We start from the raw sequence: 15,862 nt of genomic DNA on the forward strand, positions 1-15,862 counted from the left end.
CTACACATAACTCAATTTTGTTTCCTTTTATGGCTGAGTAATATTCCATTGTATATATGTACCACAACTTCTTTATCCATTTGTCTGTCGATGGACACTTAGGTTGCTTCCATGTCTTGGCTATTGTAAATAGAGCTGCAATGAACATTGTGGTACATGACTCTTTTTGAATTATGGTTTTCTCAGGGTATATGCCCAGGAATGGGACTGCTGGATCATATGGTAGTTCTATTTTTAGTTTTTTAAGGAACCTCCGTAGTGTTCTCCATACTGGCTGTATCCATTTACATTCCCACCAACAGTGCAAGAGGGTTCCCTTTTCTCCACACCCTCTCCAGCATTTGTTGTTTGTAGATTTTCTGATGATGCCCATTCTAACCGGTGTGAGGTGATACCTCATTGTAATTTTGATTTGCATTTCTCTACTAATTAGTGATGTTGAGCAGCTTTTCATGTGCCTCTTGGCCATCTGTATGTCTTCTTTGGAGAAATGTCTGTTTAGGTCTTCTGCCCATTTTTTGATGGGGTTGTTTGTTTTTTTAATACTGAGCTGCATGAGCTGTTTATATATTTTGGAGATTAATCCCTTGTCAGTTGCTTCGCTTGCAAATATTTTCTCCCATTCTGAGGGTTGTCTTTTCGTCTTGTTTATAGTTTCCTTTGCTGTGCAAAAGCTTTAATGTTTCATTAGATCCAATTTGTTTATTTTTGGTTTTATTTCCATTACTTTAGGAGGTGCGTCAAAAAAGATCTTGCTGTGAGTTATGTCAAAGAGTGTTCTTCCTACATTTTCCTCTAAGAGTTTTTTAGTGTCCGGTCTTACATTTAAGTCTCTAATCCATTCTGAGTTTATTTTTGTGTATGCTGTTAGGGAGTATCCTAATTTCATTCTTTTACATGTAGTTGTCCAGTTTTCCAGCACCACTTATTGAGGAGACTGTGTTTTCTCCCTTGTATATCCTTGCCTCCTTTGTCATAGATTACTTGACCATAGGTGCTTGGGTTTTATCTCTGGGCTTTCTATCCTGTTCCACTGATCTATATTTCTGTTTTTGTGCCAGTACCATATTGTCTTGATGACTGTAGCTTTGTCGTGTAGTCTGAGGTCAGGGAGTCTGAATCCTCCTGCTCTGTTTTTTTCCCTCAAGATTGCTTTGGCTATTCAGGGTCTTTTGTGTCTCCATACAAATTTTAAGATTTTTTGTTCTAGTTCTGTAAAAAATGCCATTGGTAATTTGATAGGGATGGCATTGAATCTGTAGATGGCTTTGGGTAGTATAGTCATTTTCACAGAATTGATTCTTCCAATCCAAGAACATGGTATATCTCTCCACCTGTTTGTGTCATCTTTGATTTGTTTCATCAGTTTCTTATAGTTTTCTGAGTGCAGGTCTTTCACCTCCTTAGGTAGGTTTATCCCTAGGTATTTTATTCTTTTTGTTGCCATGGGGAATGGGATTGTCTCCTTAATTTCTCTTTCTGATCTATCGTTGTTAGTATGTAGGAATGCAAGATATTTCTGTGCATTAATTTTGTATCCTGCAACTTTACTAAATTCATTGATTAGCTCTAGTAGTTTTCTGGTGGTATCTTTAGGATTTGCTGTGTGTCATATCGTGTCATCTGCAAACAGAGACGGTTTTACTTCTTCTTTTCCTATTTGGAGTCCTTTTATTTCTTTTTCTGCTCTGACTGCCGTGGCTAGGACTTCCAAGACTATGTTGAATAAGAGTGGCAAGGGTGGACATCCTTGTCTTGTTCCTGATCTTAGAGGAAATGCTTTCAGTTTTTCACCATTGAGAATGATGTTTACTGTGGGTTGTCATATATGGCCTTTATTATGTTGAGGTAGGTTCCCTCTGTGCCCACTTTCTGGAGAGTTTTTATCATAAATGGGTGTTGAATTTTGTCAAAAACATTTTCTGCATCTATTGAGATGATCATACGGATTTATTCTTCAATTTGTTAATATGGTATACCACATTGATCGATTTGCATATATTGAAGAATCCTTGCATCCCTGGGATAAATCTCACTTGATCATGGTGTATGATCCTTTTAATGTGTTGTTGGATTCTGTTTGCTAGTATTTTGTTGAGGATTTTTGCATCTATATCCATGAGTGATGTTGGTCTGTAATTTTCTTTTTTTGTAGTATCTTTGTCTGGTTTTGGTATCAGGGTGATGGTGGCTTCATAGAATGAGTTTGGGAGTGTTCCATCCTCTGCAATTTTTTGGAAGAGTTTGAGAAGGATGGGTTTTAGCTCTTCTCTAAATGTTGATAGAATTCACCTGTGAAGCCATCTGGTCCTGGACTTCTGTTTGTTGGAAGATTTTTAATCACAGTTTCAATTCATTACTTGTGATTGGTCTGTTCATATTTTCTATTTCTTCCTGGTTCAGTCTTGGAAGGTTATACCTTTCTAAGAATTTGTCCATTTCTTCCAGGTTGTCCATTTTATTGGCATAGAGCTGCTTGGAGTAGTCTCTTAGGATGCTTTGTATTTCTGCAGTGTCTGTTGTAACTTGTCCTTTTTCATTTCTAACTTTATTGATTTGAGTCCTCTCCCTCTTTTTCTTGATGAGTCTGGCTAATGGTTTATCAATTTTGTTTATCTTCTCAAAGAACCAGCTTTTAGTTTTATTGATCTTTGCTATTGTTTTCTTTGTTTCTATTTCATTTATTTCTGCTCTGATCTTTATGATTTCTTTCCTTTCACTAACTTTTGGTTTTGTTTGTTCTACTTTCTCTAGTTCCTTTAGGTGTAAGGTTAGATTGTTTATTTGAGATTTTTCTTGTTTCTTGAGGTAGGACTGTATTGCTGTAAACTTCCCTCTTAGAACAGCCTTTGCTGCATCCCATAGGTTTTGGATCGTCGTGTTTTCATTGTCATTTGTCTCTAGGTATTTTTTGATTTTCTCTTTGATTTCTTCAGTGATCTCTTGGTTATTTAGTAATGTATTGTTTAGCCTCCATGTGTTTGTGTTTTTTACATTTTTTCCCCTGTAATTTATTTCTAATCTCATAGCGTTGTGGTCAGAAAAGATGCTTGATACGATTTCAATTTTCTTAAATTTACGAAGGCTTGATTTGTGACCCAAGATGTGATCTATCCTGGAGAATGTTCCATGTACATTTCAGAAAGTATAATCTGCTGTTTTCAGATGGAATGTCCTATAAATGTCAAATCTGTGTGGTCTCTTGTGTCATTTAAAGCTTGTGTTTCCTTATTAATTTTCTGTTTGGATGATCTGTCCATTGGTGTAAGTGAGGTGTTACAGTCCCCCACTATTACTGTGTTACTGTCAATTTCCTCTTTTATAGCTGTTAGCAGTTGCCCTATGTATTGAGGTGCTCCTATTTTCGGTGCATATATATTTATAATTGTTATATCTTCTTCTTGGATTGATCCCTTGAGCATTATGTGGTGTTCTTCTTTGTCTCTTTTAACATTCTTTATTTTAAAGTCTGTTTTACCTGATATGAGTATTGCTACTCCAACTTTCTTTTGATTTCCATTTGCATGGAATATCTTTTTCCATCCCCTCACTTTCAGTCTGTATGTGTCCCTACATCTGAAGTGGGTCTCTTGTAGACAGCATATAGATGGGTATCGTTTTTGTATCCATTCAGCAAGCCTGTGTCTTTCGGATGGAGCATTTAATCCATTCACGTTTAAGGTAATTATCGATATGTATGTTCCTATGACCATTTTCTTAATTGTTTTGGGTTTGTTTTTGTAGGTCCTTTTCTTCTCTTGTGTTTCCCATTTAGAGAAGTTTTTTAGCATTTGTGTAGACGCTGGTTTGGTGGTGCTGAATTCTCTTAGCTTTTGTTTGTTTGTAAAACTTTTGATTTCTCCATCGAATCTGAATGAGATCCTTGCTGGGTAGAGTAATCTTGGTTGTAGGTTCTTCCCTTTCATCACTTTAAGTATATCATGCTGCTCCCTTCTGGCTTGTAGAGTTTCTGCTGAGAAATCAGCTGTTAACCTTATGGGGGTTCCCTTGTATGTTATTTGTTGTTTTTCCCTTGCTGCTTTGAATAATTTTTCTTTGTCTTTAATTTTTGTCAATTTGATTACTATGTGTCTCAGCATGTTTCTCCTTGGGTTTATCCTCCCTGGGACTCTCTGCGCTTCCTGGATTTGGGTGGCTATTTCCTTTCCCATGTTAAGGAAGTTTTCTACTATAATCTCTTCAAATATTTTCTCGGGTCCTTTCTGTCTCTCTTCTTCTTCCGGGACCCCTATAATGCAAATGTTGGTGTGTTTAATGTTGTCCCAGAGGTTTCTTAGTCTGTCTTCATTTCTTTTCATTCTTTTTTCTTTATTCTGTTTCGCGGCAGTGAATTCCACCATTCTGTTTTCCAGGTCACTTATCCGTTCTTCTGCCTCAGTTATTCTGCTATTGATTCCTTCTTGTGTATTTTTAATTTCAGTTATTTTATTGTTCATCTCTGTTTGTTTGTTCTTTAATTCTTCTAGGTCTTTTTTAAACATTTCTTGCATCTTCTTGCTCTTTGTCTCCATTCTTTTTCTGACGTCCTGGATCATCTTCTCTATCATTATTCTGAATTCTTTTTCTGACAGTTTGCCTATCTCCACTTCATTTAGTTGTTTTACCTTGTTCCTTCATCTGGTACATAGTCCTCTGCCTTTTCATTTTGTCTATCTTTCCACGACTGTGGTTTTTGTTCCACAGGCTGCAGGGTTCTAGTTCTTGTTTCTGATGTGTCTGACTTTTCTTTCTTATTTACATTCTCTAAAATTATTTACATTCTCTTCAGTCTCTCCCTTTGTAAGTGCAAGTGTCTATCATACAAACTTACCAAAATGTTCTCATTTTTAAAATTTTAAGTTCATTTGTTATTCACTAAGACAGATGGGGAAATTATTTGATTTAGAATAAGAGCCTGATAAATAAGTGGACATTAAATATGTATATGTTGAATTGAACTTGAAATGTTTCTCATCATATATGACAGTGATTCAAACTGCCCCAGTGCTCTATGGTATCATTCCCTTTGATAAGGGATAAATTAGGCAAGTTGTTGCACCATTGTTAAGTCAGTTCCTGGTCTTTGGAAATTCTATGCCTAACATATTTTTAGATCCTAAAAAAAAAAGAAATCAGGACCTAATCACAGATTTTAGTACATTTTCGTTTTACCATCTTTTTCTGCATTTGTGTCCTCCTTCATCTCTTATGCTTCTAAGTTATTCTTTAATATTTTTAAAAACTTAGAGTAGCAAATGACTTCATTATTACAGCAGTGATTATTGCAGGAGTAGAACAGTGCTGTTGGTCACCCCATTATTAATTTGTGGTTACATAATAGTGTGGCATTTTCTTTTTTTACCCTGTTGTCAGATACTCATCAAACTTCATATGTTTTGTGTTATGTTAAAAATTTCTCAATGAGAAATTATTTTTTGAACCAAAATAACTCCTAGATGATTGCCTTTAAAATTTAATATCTTTAAGTGAAAGAGTCTTTTGATAGGAAAATGAGCCATCAAAAATATTTTCAAGATTATACAGCAAGTCAGAGGCTAAGCTCAAAATTAAAATCTTGTGATTGACAACCAGTATTTTTTAGAGGTTGACAAAACTTAGCATACTTATTAGAGAATAGCTCAAATGCTTCTAGCCCCTCCTCAGTTACTGCTGCCACATTTATTCTAGGTTCACTGTGGCCATATCAGCATCTGTACTCCCCTCTCCCATCATTTAATACTATCCTCATTCAGATGTCAACAACTGAAATGGGCACTTGGCCTCACACACATTCAAAACTGTTGCCAGCATGAGTATTAAATCTTGTGCTTCCAAACTCTAAGTTACTGGAACTACTCAGGTTTGGTATGAAAAGTTGTCATTTATAATGCAGAATGTATCATTAAACTTGAGGTGTTCTTCACACTCATCACATTTAATGCTACGTAGTTAAAAAATAGTAAATCAGATTGGTTTGAAACAAAATCAAATAAGCTAGTATTGCAGTATTAGATAAAACATTTCTTTATTTTCAAATAGTGTTTTAAATTTTTCATTATTTTAAAGGAAAGATTGTTTAACCTGTAAGTGAAAGATTTCTAAAATGAAATACTGAATAGATTTTTAATACCACATCTAAGCAATTTTCTAATAGCTTCACAGTCTCAGCCAATAGAAACAACCGGAAAAACATGCAGGAAGCTTCAGAACAGACTGGAAAGCTTGCAGACTCTGGTAGAAGATTTACAGATGAAGAACCAAGGTACAGTGTACATTTTTGGAGAGATCTTCCTTGTTCAAAAGAATACTCACCTTCCCTTCAGGTTAAGCCTCTTATCTGTAGTCCCACTGAAAAGGATCTTGAACAAGAAATTCAGAAACCTTAGTCAAAATATGAGTGTCTTAACCATGCCTAATGCCTGGATTAATAGTGTGACCTTGGGCAGGTCACTTTAGCCCTGCTCTCCTCTTTCATCTAATAGGGACGATAATACGGCTGACTAACCCTCAACAGAACACGTGTTTTGAGTGGCTGATTTCACATGAGACTTTCCCATACACTGTCTTTCTTGTCCCTGTTAGGTCTGTAGATGAGAATTTGTATGGCAGTAGCCAAGATAAGTTTGCAGTTAATAGCCAGAAAACAAAACAACAGTATTTAGCCTTATAGAGGATTTAAATTAGCATGGGTATAGGAGACTGTGCCACCCAATGAATCACTAAATAAAAAGATAAACTGCATATAAATATACTGAAGCAAAAATAAATAAATAATAAAAAATGAAAAAATTTTTTAAATTTAAAAAATATATACCGAAGCTATCTGAATGAGAAACTGTTGTACTCTGCAGATGATAGACAACTTTTGGGGCATAAATTCTAAGTGGATGTTCCCATGGATTTGGGAGGCCTGTCATGTTTTATGATTTCCTGACATGAATCCAGGAGCCTTTGTCAGAAAGAAATTAATTTTGGAGGATACATGTTATTCTCATTTCATCTTCCATCTCTAGAGAATATAAGTTGCTAGATGGAGGATAATAAATAATTTTCTAAGAATAAATCCTTTTAAAATAAATTTAACCTTATTAATAATAATAGTTGTTATTAGCATTTATTGAGCACTTATCAGCTATGTGCCAGGCCCTGTACTCAGTGTCTTACTAATTAGCTTCACAACACTGGGAGGTGGGTGCTAATATTATGTCATTTGGTGATGAGGAAGCTGAAGATCACAATCAGTCAATAAGTTTTAAGTCACACAATGAGTAATAGAGCTGGGACTTGATCTCTGCAATTTCTGACTCCAAAATGCACATTTTTTAATGTACTAAAGCTATACCAAATTGTTACCAAAGAAAATTAACAAATTCTTTATGATAACTCCAGATGCCTGCATATATAAACATAAAGAAAAATGTTTGATTTTAAGTTTATCATAACATTTTTAAGGAAGATGCATTATCTTATTGGCCCCATTTTTATTCACACTTTGACTTATATTTCTGACTTTATCTGAGTAATCCTACCATGTAATAATCCAAATGATAAACATGTTGTATTTGTTTTAAAAAACTTTTAAAAAGTTCTTTTAGACAAATACTTTTTATTGGATGCATTGTCTGGATGGAGTGTGTCTTGGAAATTCTGCAATAGATATTTTGGAGAGAATTTTGGGCACATTTATCAAAATTTAAAGTGCATGTATTCTTTTACCCAGAAACTCTACTTCTAGCAATTTATTCTGCAAGGAAAAATTGTACATACAAAAGTCTGAAGTATTTCCTATAGCATGTTCATAAACAAAAATAAGAAACAACTTTTAACAGTTTATTTACTAACATGGTGCATCCACACAGTGGAATACTGTGCAGTCATAACAAATCATGAGCTGAACTGGAAAGATGTTGACATTTTGTTAAGTGAATAAAAGCAAGCTACAGAACAATTTATACCACATATTTCCATTTGTGTAAAGAAGAAAACTGTGTGTGTGTGTGTGTGTGTGTGTGTGTGTACATGTGAAGATACTCACTGACGGGTTTACACTGATGACCTGGGATGGGGAGGTTCAACAGATTGAGGGAACAAAAACAAGCAATGACCTTTACCCCTCTTTGTACCCTTCTGAGGTGTTCAAATTATTTACAATTAGTATGCATTACTTCTATAACAATAATTATCATGTTCATTTATTTATTGGCTGTGCTGCACAGCTTGTGAGATCTTAGTTCCCTGACCAGGGATTGAACCCACACCCTCAGCAGTGAAAGAGCAGAGTCCTAACCACTGGACCACCAGGGAATTCTCTATCATGTTCATTTAAAACAACTGAAAGAGCAAAGATTTACCCTTAGCTCTGTTTCATAATTTCAGTCTTTTAAAAAATATGCTACTTTGCAATTTTTGAGAACGTATTGAGCTCAGGATGTATTTATGCTGTGGTAGCAAGCTGACCTTGTAAGAAGTGCATAATAGAATTTAAAGCCTGAGTAATGTTGCTTTCCTAACTTTGCTTTATCAACATTTTCAGCAATGTCTTCAATGATCAGAAATCAAGAAAAGAGGATACAGAAAGTGAAAGACCAGGAAAAAATGTTACTAAAATGATACATTGCTTGCCTGTTCTTTACAGAGAGATGATGCCCAATTAATTGTGGTGTTACTTATAATTAGTGCCCTGTGTACTTTTTTCTTTTTATGTGAAAATTTAATAAAAGATACCCTGTCCTGTAAACTCTATTTTGAAATAAACTAGTCTTGAGTGCTCTCTCAGTAAAACTTAAAAGCAGTACTAGCTAGATGCAAGAGTACCTTATAGGTGTTATTTTGTGCTAATACCAGTGTGTTGGAATAATCACGTGTTTTTTTGTTATCTTTAGTGGTGCTGAGGCAATAGTCTTCTTTTGTTTTCAGCTTAAAATGCTTCTTTCACATGAAATTGAAAGATGGGGGTATAATGCCCAGAACAGGAGGACAAACTCCAAGGTACTGACCAGGATTCCTTCTGTGACCCTGAACTCCCTGTTTGTTCTGTCAATATCAGTGAATGTAATCACATAACTAAACATTGTGGCCCGTAATCAAAACTTTTAGAAAAGTTTCTTTTTACGTATTAATAACTAGGAAGCAAGAGAGAAAAAGTTTGTTATTCTTCAGCCAGTGGGTAACTTCTGCAGATTGAATGGATTCAGTCTGCCTCAATTAGAGTTTAATAAATTAGTGGCGTTTGTATGTGGAGTGTTTTCCAACACCAATAACCAATTCTCTGTGGATACCACCTGGGTGTCTATGAGTCAATTCCATTCTGACACTAACTACCTGGAGTTAGTGTCAGATTCTACAGATTTAAGGGCTCAGTCCCACGAGACTGCCCCTACTTCAGACACCAGTCACAAGTCCCGGGCCACCTATACTTTTTGACTGGCCATAAATTGGGGGTTCCCACATCCCCCTCTAAAGTTTCAATAATTTTCTAGAACTGATCATGGAATTCAGGAAAGTGCTTTACTTACTATTACAGTTTATTATAAAGGCTATAACTCAGGAACAGCCAAATGGAAGAGATGCACAGAGCAAGGTACGGGGTGGAGGTGTGGAGCTTCCACGCCCTCTCAGGGCTCCCGGCACCTTGTGTTCGCCAACCCAGAAGCTCATTAAATCTCACCATTTGAGACTTTATAGAGCTTCTTCTCCAGCCCCGCTCCCCATCCTGGAGATCGGAGTGTGGTGCTGGAAGTTGCAAGCCTCCGATCACTTGGTCTTTCCGGTGACCAGCCCCAGCCTGAGGCTATCTAGGGGGCCCATCTAAGTCACCTCACTAGCAGAAGCTCATATCTGCATAACAAGATACTCCTATCTCTCAGGAAATTCCCAGGGTTTGAGGAGCTCTGTGCCAGGAACAAAGACCAAATATATTTGATACTATAGGATGTGAACCAAATAAAAGGAGACCAGAAGAACAGATACAAAAATGTTTCAGTTGTGCCAAAGACAACAGGAACGGTGTCGCAGAAGCCAGCCTGTCCAGAAAGCCTGTACTCCCGTTCCATAGTACGGCTGTCACTGAGAAACTGCTGCCCGACTAGAGACTCTGTTCCCCAGCCCCACTTCCCCTCTCCGTACATGGGAACACCTGCCCAGTTCTCACTAATGGCACGTGGGCACAGCAGTTTGTAGTGCTTTCTGGCCCAAAGTTTTAGTGGGGTCTTTCCTTACTTTATTTCCCCTTCCACAGGCTGGTTACAGAGGACAGTGAGGTCCTAGGGGATGGAGGAGCCACAGGACAGGAGCCTGGGTGATGACCTGCAAGGAAAGCTGCCCTCCTGCCAGGAGCACCCACTGCTGTTTAGTGAGGGAGAAGTAAGCTGCTGTCATTGCAGCCTTCTTACACGCTGGGGTCTGTGACAGCGGGTGGCGCTCAGGGTAACCAGTGCAGATGACACGCTAAGTAGGACGTAAGTTACCACCACAGCCCTCATGCTTCTCCAAGCACATCCGATTTTAAATAACAAGTTTTAAAAATATAAAGTTTAGTATTATATGTTACCTCTTAAATCAGTTGGCTTTACTGAAAGATTTTTATTTCATCAGGTAATGATAAAATGGCTAATGATAGAACTCTAAACAGATTTTGACTGTAAATTGTTTTACCTTTAGTTTGACCTAATAGAAATGCTTGGGCATTCTGTACAGTAATGGTAAATGCCTTCTGAAGACCTCACTGGTAGAATATAAAATTCATTGTGAAGTCTGTAGAAAATATATGTGAATTTAACACGAAAGTGCTATGAGCCAAAAACAGTTCTTAAAGCACTTTCTAACACTATTTTCAGTTGAGTTTAGGCTCTTTTCAGCAAAGACCATCTATAACCAGGATTAAACGTTGTTTTGCCAATAGATGTTACACTTATTAAAAGTAGTTTTAATATAGAATTAATTTTCAAGTACAGGCATGTATAATATCCCTCCAAACAAAGGTAAAGTTTTAAAAGAAATATTCTAAAACTTTTTCTCTAAAGGGAGAACAGACTCTGTGCCTCTTGATATTTGCTTTATTTCTGTGTCATTAGTGGAGAAGATATTAGTATTTTATTTTACATCTAAGCTATTATGGTACTAAGATTTATACAAATAATTCAGACATTTAATAAAGATGTTAAAACTCAGGTTTTATTATTTTTTTCAGTTATAATGGCAAAGTTTAAATGTTTATTTCTTCCCAGAGCAAAGATGTACTTCCGTATCACTCTCCTGTTATAATTTTGTTAGCTACTGGCATGAAGGGAGAGGGAAGAGGCTGAAATGACTGCTATGGGGCAGTCCATCTGTCAGCCCAGAGCTGCTGTGAGAGGAGGGGCCGTGGGGAGAGATGGTCCTGCAGGAGGCCCGTGAGGAAATGACGGGCGTGTCCCACCCTGCAGTCCTGCGGGGCCTGTAGCTCCCAGCTCTCTTAAGAGGTGTCATTCAGGCCACCTTGCTCAGCCCTATACCCTATCCCCCTTCCTGTTCTTTCCTCTTGGGCTGCTCCTGCTAACAGGCTCTGATTAGGCCCCTTGTTTGTATACCAGCCATTGATCATTAGGACAAAAACATACTTGCTACCCTCAAACCATACATGGCAAGTAAAATCAAGCAAAAAACATTGGGAAGTCTTAATGCATTACCTTATATCCTGGCTAATCACATCTAGTGACCAGACATTTTCTAATCACAGTTCCATACGATGTTAACGATTTTTAAATATAAAGGGTGTATGATTAAAGAGAGCATTTCTCCAGCTGTACCAGTACGAAATCTTATCCTTTTGAATAAGGCGTGTTTTACTCCCCTGGTTCAAGAATCACCCAAAGGCTCAAGCCTCAAGCCTCTGCAGCTGGTTAGTTTCTGTGCTCCGTGACCAGTGCACATCTGAAGTTTAGCCAAGCCCTCCTCAAGACCACCAAGCCCTAAAGTAACGATGGATCAGCATAAATCCATCCATCAGTGCCACAGGAAAAGAAGCCCATGCTCGATGGAAGCATTATCTACACATTAGACAAAAGCCACTAGCAAATCTGAAACAACTCTGATGGCTAGACTGGAAGTTTCACTTCCTTTATTTTAAATTATTCAGGGTGCTGCACAACCTTAGCCTCTTCCATGTTCTGCAATAGCCTCTTCGATGCTTTGCAAATTGAATCAGTGAATCCCCCACCACTTGTGAACCACTTTATCCTCGTGGCCAGTCTCTAAGAATCTATTGCTGCATTCTTCCCAACGGGTAACTTGCCCATTCTCTACTACCACAAACTTCCATTCCACCACTGCGTCTGCTGGCAGGGGCACAGAACGAGACCAGAGCCCATCCTTGCTACACTGGAGTGGGATGTAAGTGTTCCATCTCCCAAGACTCTCATGGTCTCCAGTTACTGCAAGGCATTGCACACCAGCGCTTGTGATATAGTGGACCTGGAACCTGACGCTAACCTGATGAGACTCTGAAGACTCTGCTCCTGCCCTTTTTGGTTTCACGTCCACTTCCTGACCTCTTGCTTCCACAAGACTGCTTCTGTCATAGTCCTTTCCCTGCTTAGAGCTTAACACTGGAGACTCAAGACTGCCACCCAAGCCAACATCGCCCCAAGATGAGTGCCGGGACACCATCTCCCAGTCCACGTGGTCAGCCCGGGCCCGACTGTCCGACTGTGCAAGGCTCACTTCTTCTTTCGCTCTGTCCAGGAGCAGGTTGCTAGAAGGCAGCTTCTCTGCCAGACATGGAGCTGCTTTAGCACTTTTCTCTTGGCCTTTCTGGAATCCCCGTTCTCCTACAGGAGATCCAAGGCTTTCGTTTCTTGAAACGTCAGAGTCACTTCTAGAGTTACCAGTCTCAGAGGTAGCTGGAGGTTGTGTGTCTGGAAATTGTCCAGAAGGAACATGCGCTCTTGAATTGTCACGGTTACTGCCTTCTCCAGCAGGACTCTGCAGTCTCCATGCTGCTTCCTGCAGGTCACCAGGGCCTTTAGTCTTAGAAACCAAACATCCATTGCTTTCTTGAAGATGCTCTAAAAAACAAAAGGAAAAGTGTAATAGTGTTGTGCAGTTTATGTGAGAAAAAAGTAAGTTAGGCTGAGAAAATAGTTTTAGTTTTTAAAGACTTTGCTGCTAATCTATCTGCAGTTCACAAAATTTGTCTCTATTAAAATCAAGTACTTAATTACCTGGTGTGTTCCCAACTGTGCTCTAAGAATATACAGGCATATCCAGTAATAAAAGGCACATCCAGGAGTGTCAGTATACCAGCACAAGAGTGTAAACGAGGTGGCAAGCTGTAGAGGCAGAAGTGTGACCCTGTCATGGTCCTGGATCTCTGCAGTCCAGGCCGTACTGGCATGCAACCAAGTCAAGTTGTTTGGCTGCCATCATCAAAAAATGTCCAGCCTGTGTGACGAAGAACTGCACGGTTACCCTGCAAACCAGATGAGTACACTTGTACTCCCAGGAACTGCGTGCAGGTCAGGGATTGACTCTCACAGATGCGGGCAGGTCAGCAGCAGCTGTCACTGTGGGAGAATACAAAGGACAGCAGTGCATGGCTGGGCAAGAGTTGGGGGTGAGGGTGGGGAGGAGGGCTGGATTCGCCTTGCACGCCCCATGTGCATTAGGAACCTCTTCGACAAAACACAGGCATCTTATATCCCCTCCCATTGCATACTTTAAAAATATATTTTCTTGGGACTTCCCTGGTGGCACAGTGGTTAAGAATCCGCCTGCCAACGCAGGGGACACGGATTCGATCCCTGGTCCGGGAAGATCCCACATGCCGCGGAGCAGCCAAACCCGTGTGCCACAACTACTGAGCCTGCGCTCTAGAGCCCGGGAGCCACAACTACTGAGCCGGTGCTCTGCAATAAGAGAAGCCACCGCAATGAGAAGCCCGCGCACAGCAGTGAAGAGTAGCCCCCGCTCGCCGCAACTAGAGAAAGCCCGCGCGAAGCAACGAAGACCCAACGCAGCCAAAAATAAATAAATTTAAAATAAATAAATAAAAATATATTTTCTTAAGACTACACAATCCAAGCTCCCTAAAGACTCAGTTTCCTTCTTGGCCACCTCATTGATAGTCCAAATAGCTCCCTACAACAGGGGTCCCCAACCCCCCGGCCAAACCGGTAGGTAGCGGTCAGTCCTCTGCCCGCTGGGAACCCGCGGCACAGCAGGAGGTGAGAGTCGGGGAGCAAGCGAAGCTGCCTCTGCCGCTCCCCATCGCTCGCATTACCGCCTGCACCACCCTCCCACTCCACCCCCTTCCGTGGAAAAATTGTCTTCCACGAAACCTGTCCCTGGTGCCAAAAAGGTTGGGGACCGCTGCCCTACAAGATCTTACTCTCCAAAACCATACAATCAGCATGTGGGGATTGGGGGGGGGGGGATGGCGGTGGGAAGAGGGTGGTCTTGTTTAATTTTGTCTCTTTTTAATGGTGGTGTTGGAAGTGAGACGTCAACAAATATTACTCTGAATTCCCAATCTTTCGACCTGAAACATGAGTTAGGCTTTCAGGAAAAGAAGATAAATGAGCTCTCTGCAGGAGAGGCACAGGGGCAGATTTTCAAGTGGCTACACATGAACCGCCACTCCACTAAAGTTTACCGATGTCATTTTCACCACTAGGCTGGAGTCCAGGCATGGGCAGCTTGCCAAGGGAGGGCGCTGGAAGGTAAGGTTCTCTGCCAGTGCTCTTACTTTGCCTAGTACACAGGGTCTAAAATACAGAGATGGAAACCTAGACGTCAGTTGTACTCATCCGAGTAGAATGAGGTGTCTCTTCCCTGGGGTTTCAGACAACCGTGCACTGTTCGGGTGAGCGTGGGGGAGGGCCGACAGCTCCGATATGGGCGGCCACTGAGCAGCCCCAGGGCTTCAGCCGAAGCCTTCAGGGCCACAGTCGAACCTGAACTTTGCCTCCCCGACAGAAGCGTCCAGATAGCGGGGGCTGCTCGCTGCGCCGGTGTTCCCAAACACGGCTCTTCCATGGGGTGAGGGATGGGAGGACATGAGGCTATGGGGTTGGGACCGAGACAGCGTCCCTGCTCGGACAGAAATTGGAGAGGGTCGTGGGATCTCCGAACCCTAAGCACCCCTTTCCGAAGGCCCGGAAGGGGCGCCGCCGCTGCAGACGCCCGCACTGCGCCAAGCGCCGCCAAGCGGAGGAGCCCATCCCCGCTGGAAGAGCAGGGGCAGGTCCTCAGGGGCGGGCGCCGAGGGCAGCGACTCAGCGGGGCGCGGACCTGGGACAAACCGCCTGGGCATCCCCAGGGCCTCGGTGTAGGGCGAGAACCCCACCCGGCGCGTGCGCACCAGCAGGGGAAAATGCGAGCCGCGGGGAGGGTCCTGCCCGGGTTAGGAGAAGCTAGCCCTCGGGAAACCTCCAGGTGGATTTCCGCCCCCTGCCCCCTCCCGCGGGTAACTTCAGAGCCCCCCGGCAGATATGCCCTCGAGACACAGGGAGGAAGAATACCTGGTTTGGTGACCAGCTCCCGCCTAGAAGGTCCAGGGCTCAGTCCGCCGCCACCACCCTGATCGCCTCCCGGAGCCGCAGCCTCCCCTGGAGAGGCGTCTTTCCCCTGCTCCGCATCCCCCTCCTTTCCCGTGTCCCGCAGCAGCCAAACGAAAAGCGCTCCGGCCAGACCCCCTCCGACCAGCAGGGCGGACCAGACGGCGCCCATGACTGAGAGGCCGCAGCTGCGGGAGACGACGGCGACCGAGACGGGGGCTCAGGTCACGCAGGCAGAGCCACACCTACCCAGCCCGCTGCAGCCTTTTACGGTCCCCAGTGGCGGGCGCTCCCGCGCGGGGCCCAGCCCTCCGCGACCAAAACTCAAC

At 41.4% G+C, this 15,862-nt stretch overlaps 2 protein-coding genes across 3 annotated transcripts in view; one reads left to right on the plus strand and one right to left on the minus strand.

The window, feature by feature from the left end:
- The window catches only part of CCDC158 (coiled-coil domain containing 158), an 86,133-nt gene extending 77,485 nt beyond the window's left edge, over positions 1–8,648 (plus strand). For both annotated transcript variants that reach the window (XM_068542139.1, XM_068542140.1), the window contains 2 exons: positions 6,155–6,262; positions 8,534–8,648. In XM_068542139.1, the coding sequence (XP_068398240.1) occupies positions 6,155–6,262; positions 8,534–8,610 (185 nt within the window). In that variant the 3' untranslated portion in view covers positions 8,611–8,648. The remainder of the gene's footprint in view (positions 1–6,154; positions 6,263–8,533) is intronic.
- Positions 8,649–11,170: 2,522 nt separating this feature from the next.
- On the minus strand, positions 11,171–15,862 carry STBD1 (starch binding domain 1). The gene is made up of 2 exons (XM_068542802.1): positions 15,498–15,862; positions 11,171–13,043 (listed from the first exon to the last, which is right to left on the minus strand). The coding sequence occupies exons 1-2, from the start codon at positions 15,703–15,705 to the stop codon at positions 12,181–12,183; spliced, it is 1,071 nt and encodes a 356-aa protein (XP_068398903.1). The 5' UTR covers positions 15,706–15,862; the 3' UTR covers positions 11,171–12,180.

This window comes from Eschrichtius robustus, chromosome 4, assembly GCF_028021215.1.
Source record: "Eschrichtius robustus isolate mEscRob2 chromosome 4, mEscRob2.pri, whole genome shotgun sequence".
Classification (NCBI taxonomy): Eukaryota; Metazoa; Chordata; class Mammalia; order Artiodactyla; family Eschrichtiidae; genus Eschrichtius; species Eschrichtius robustus.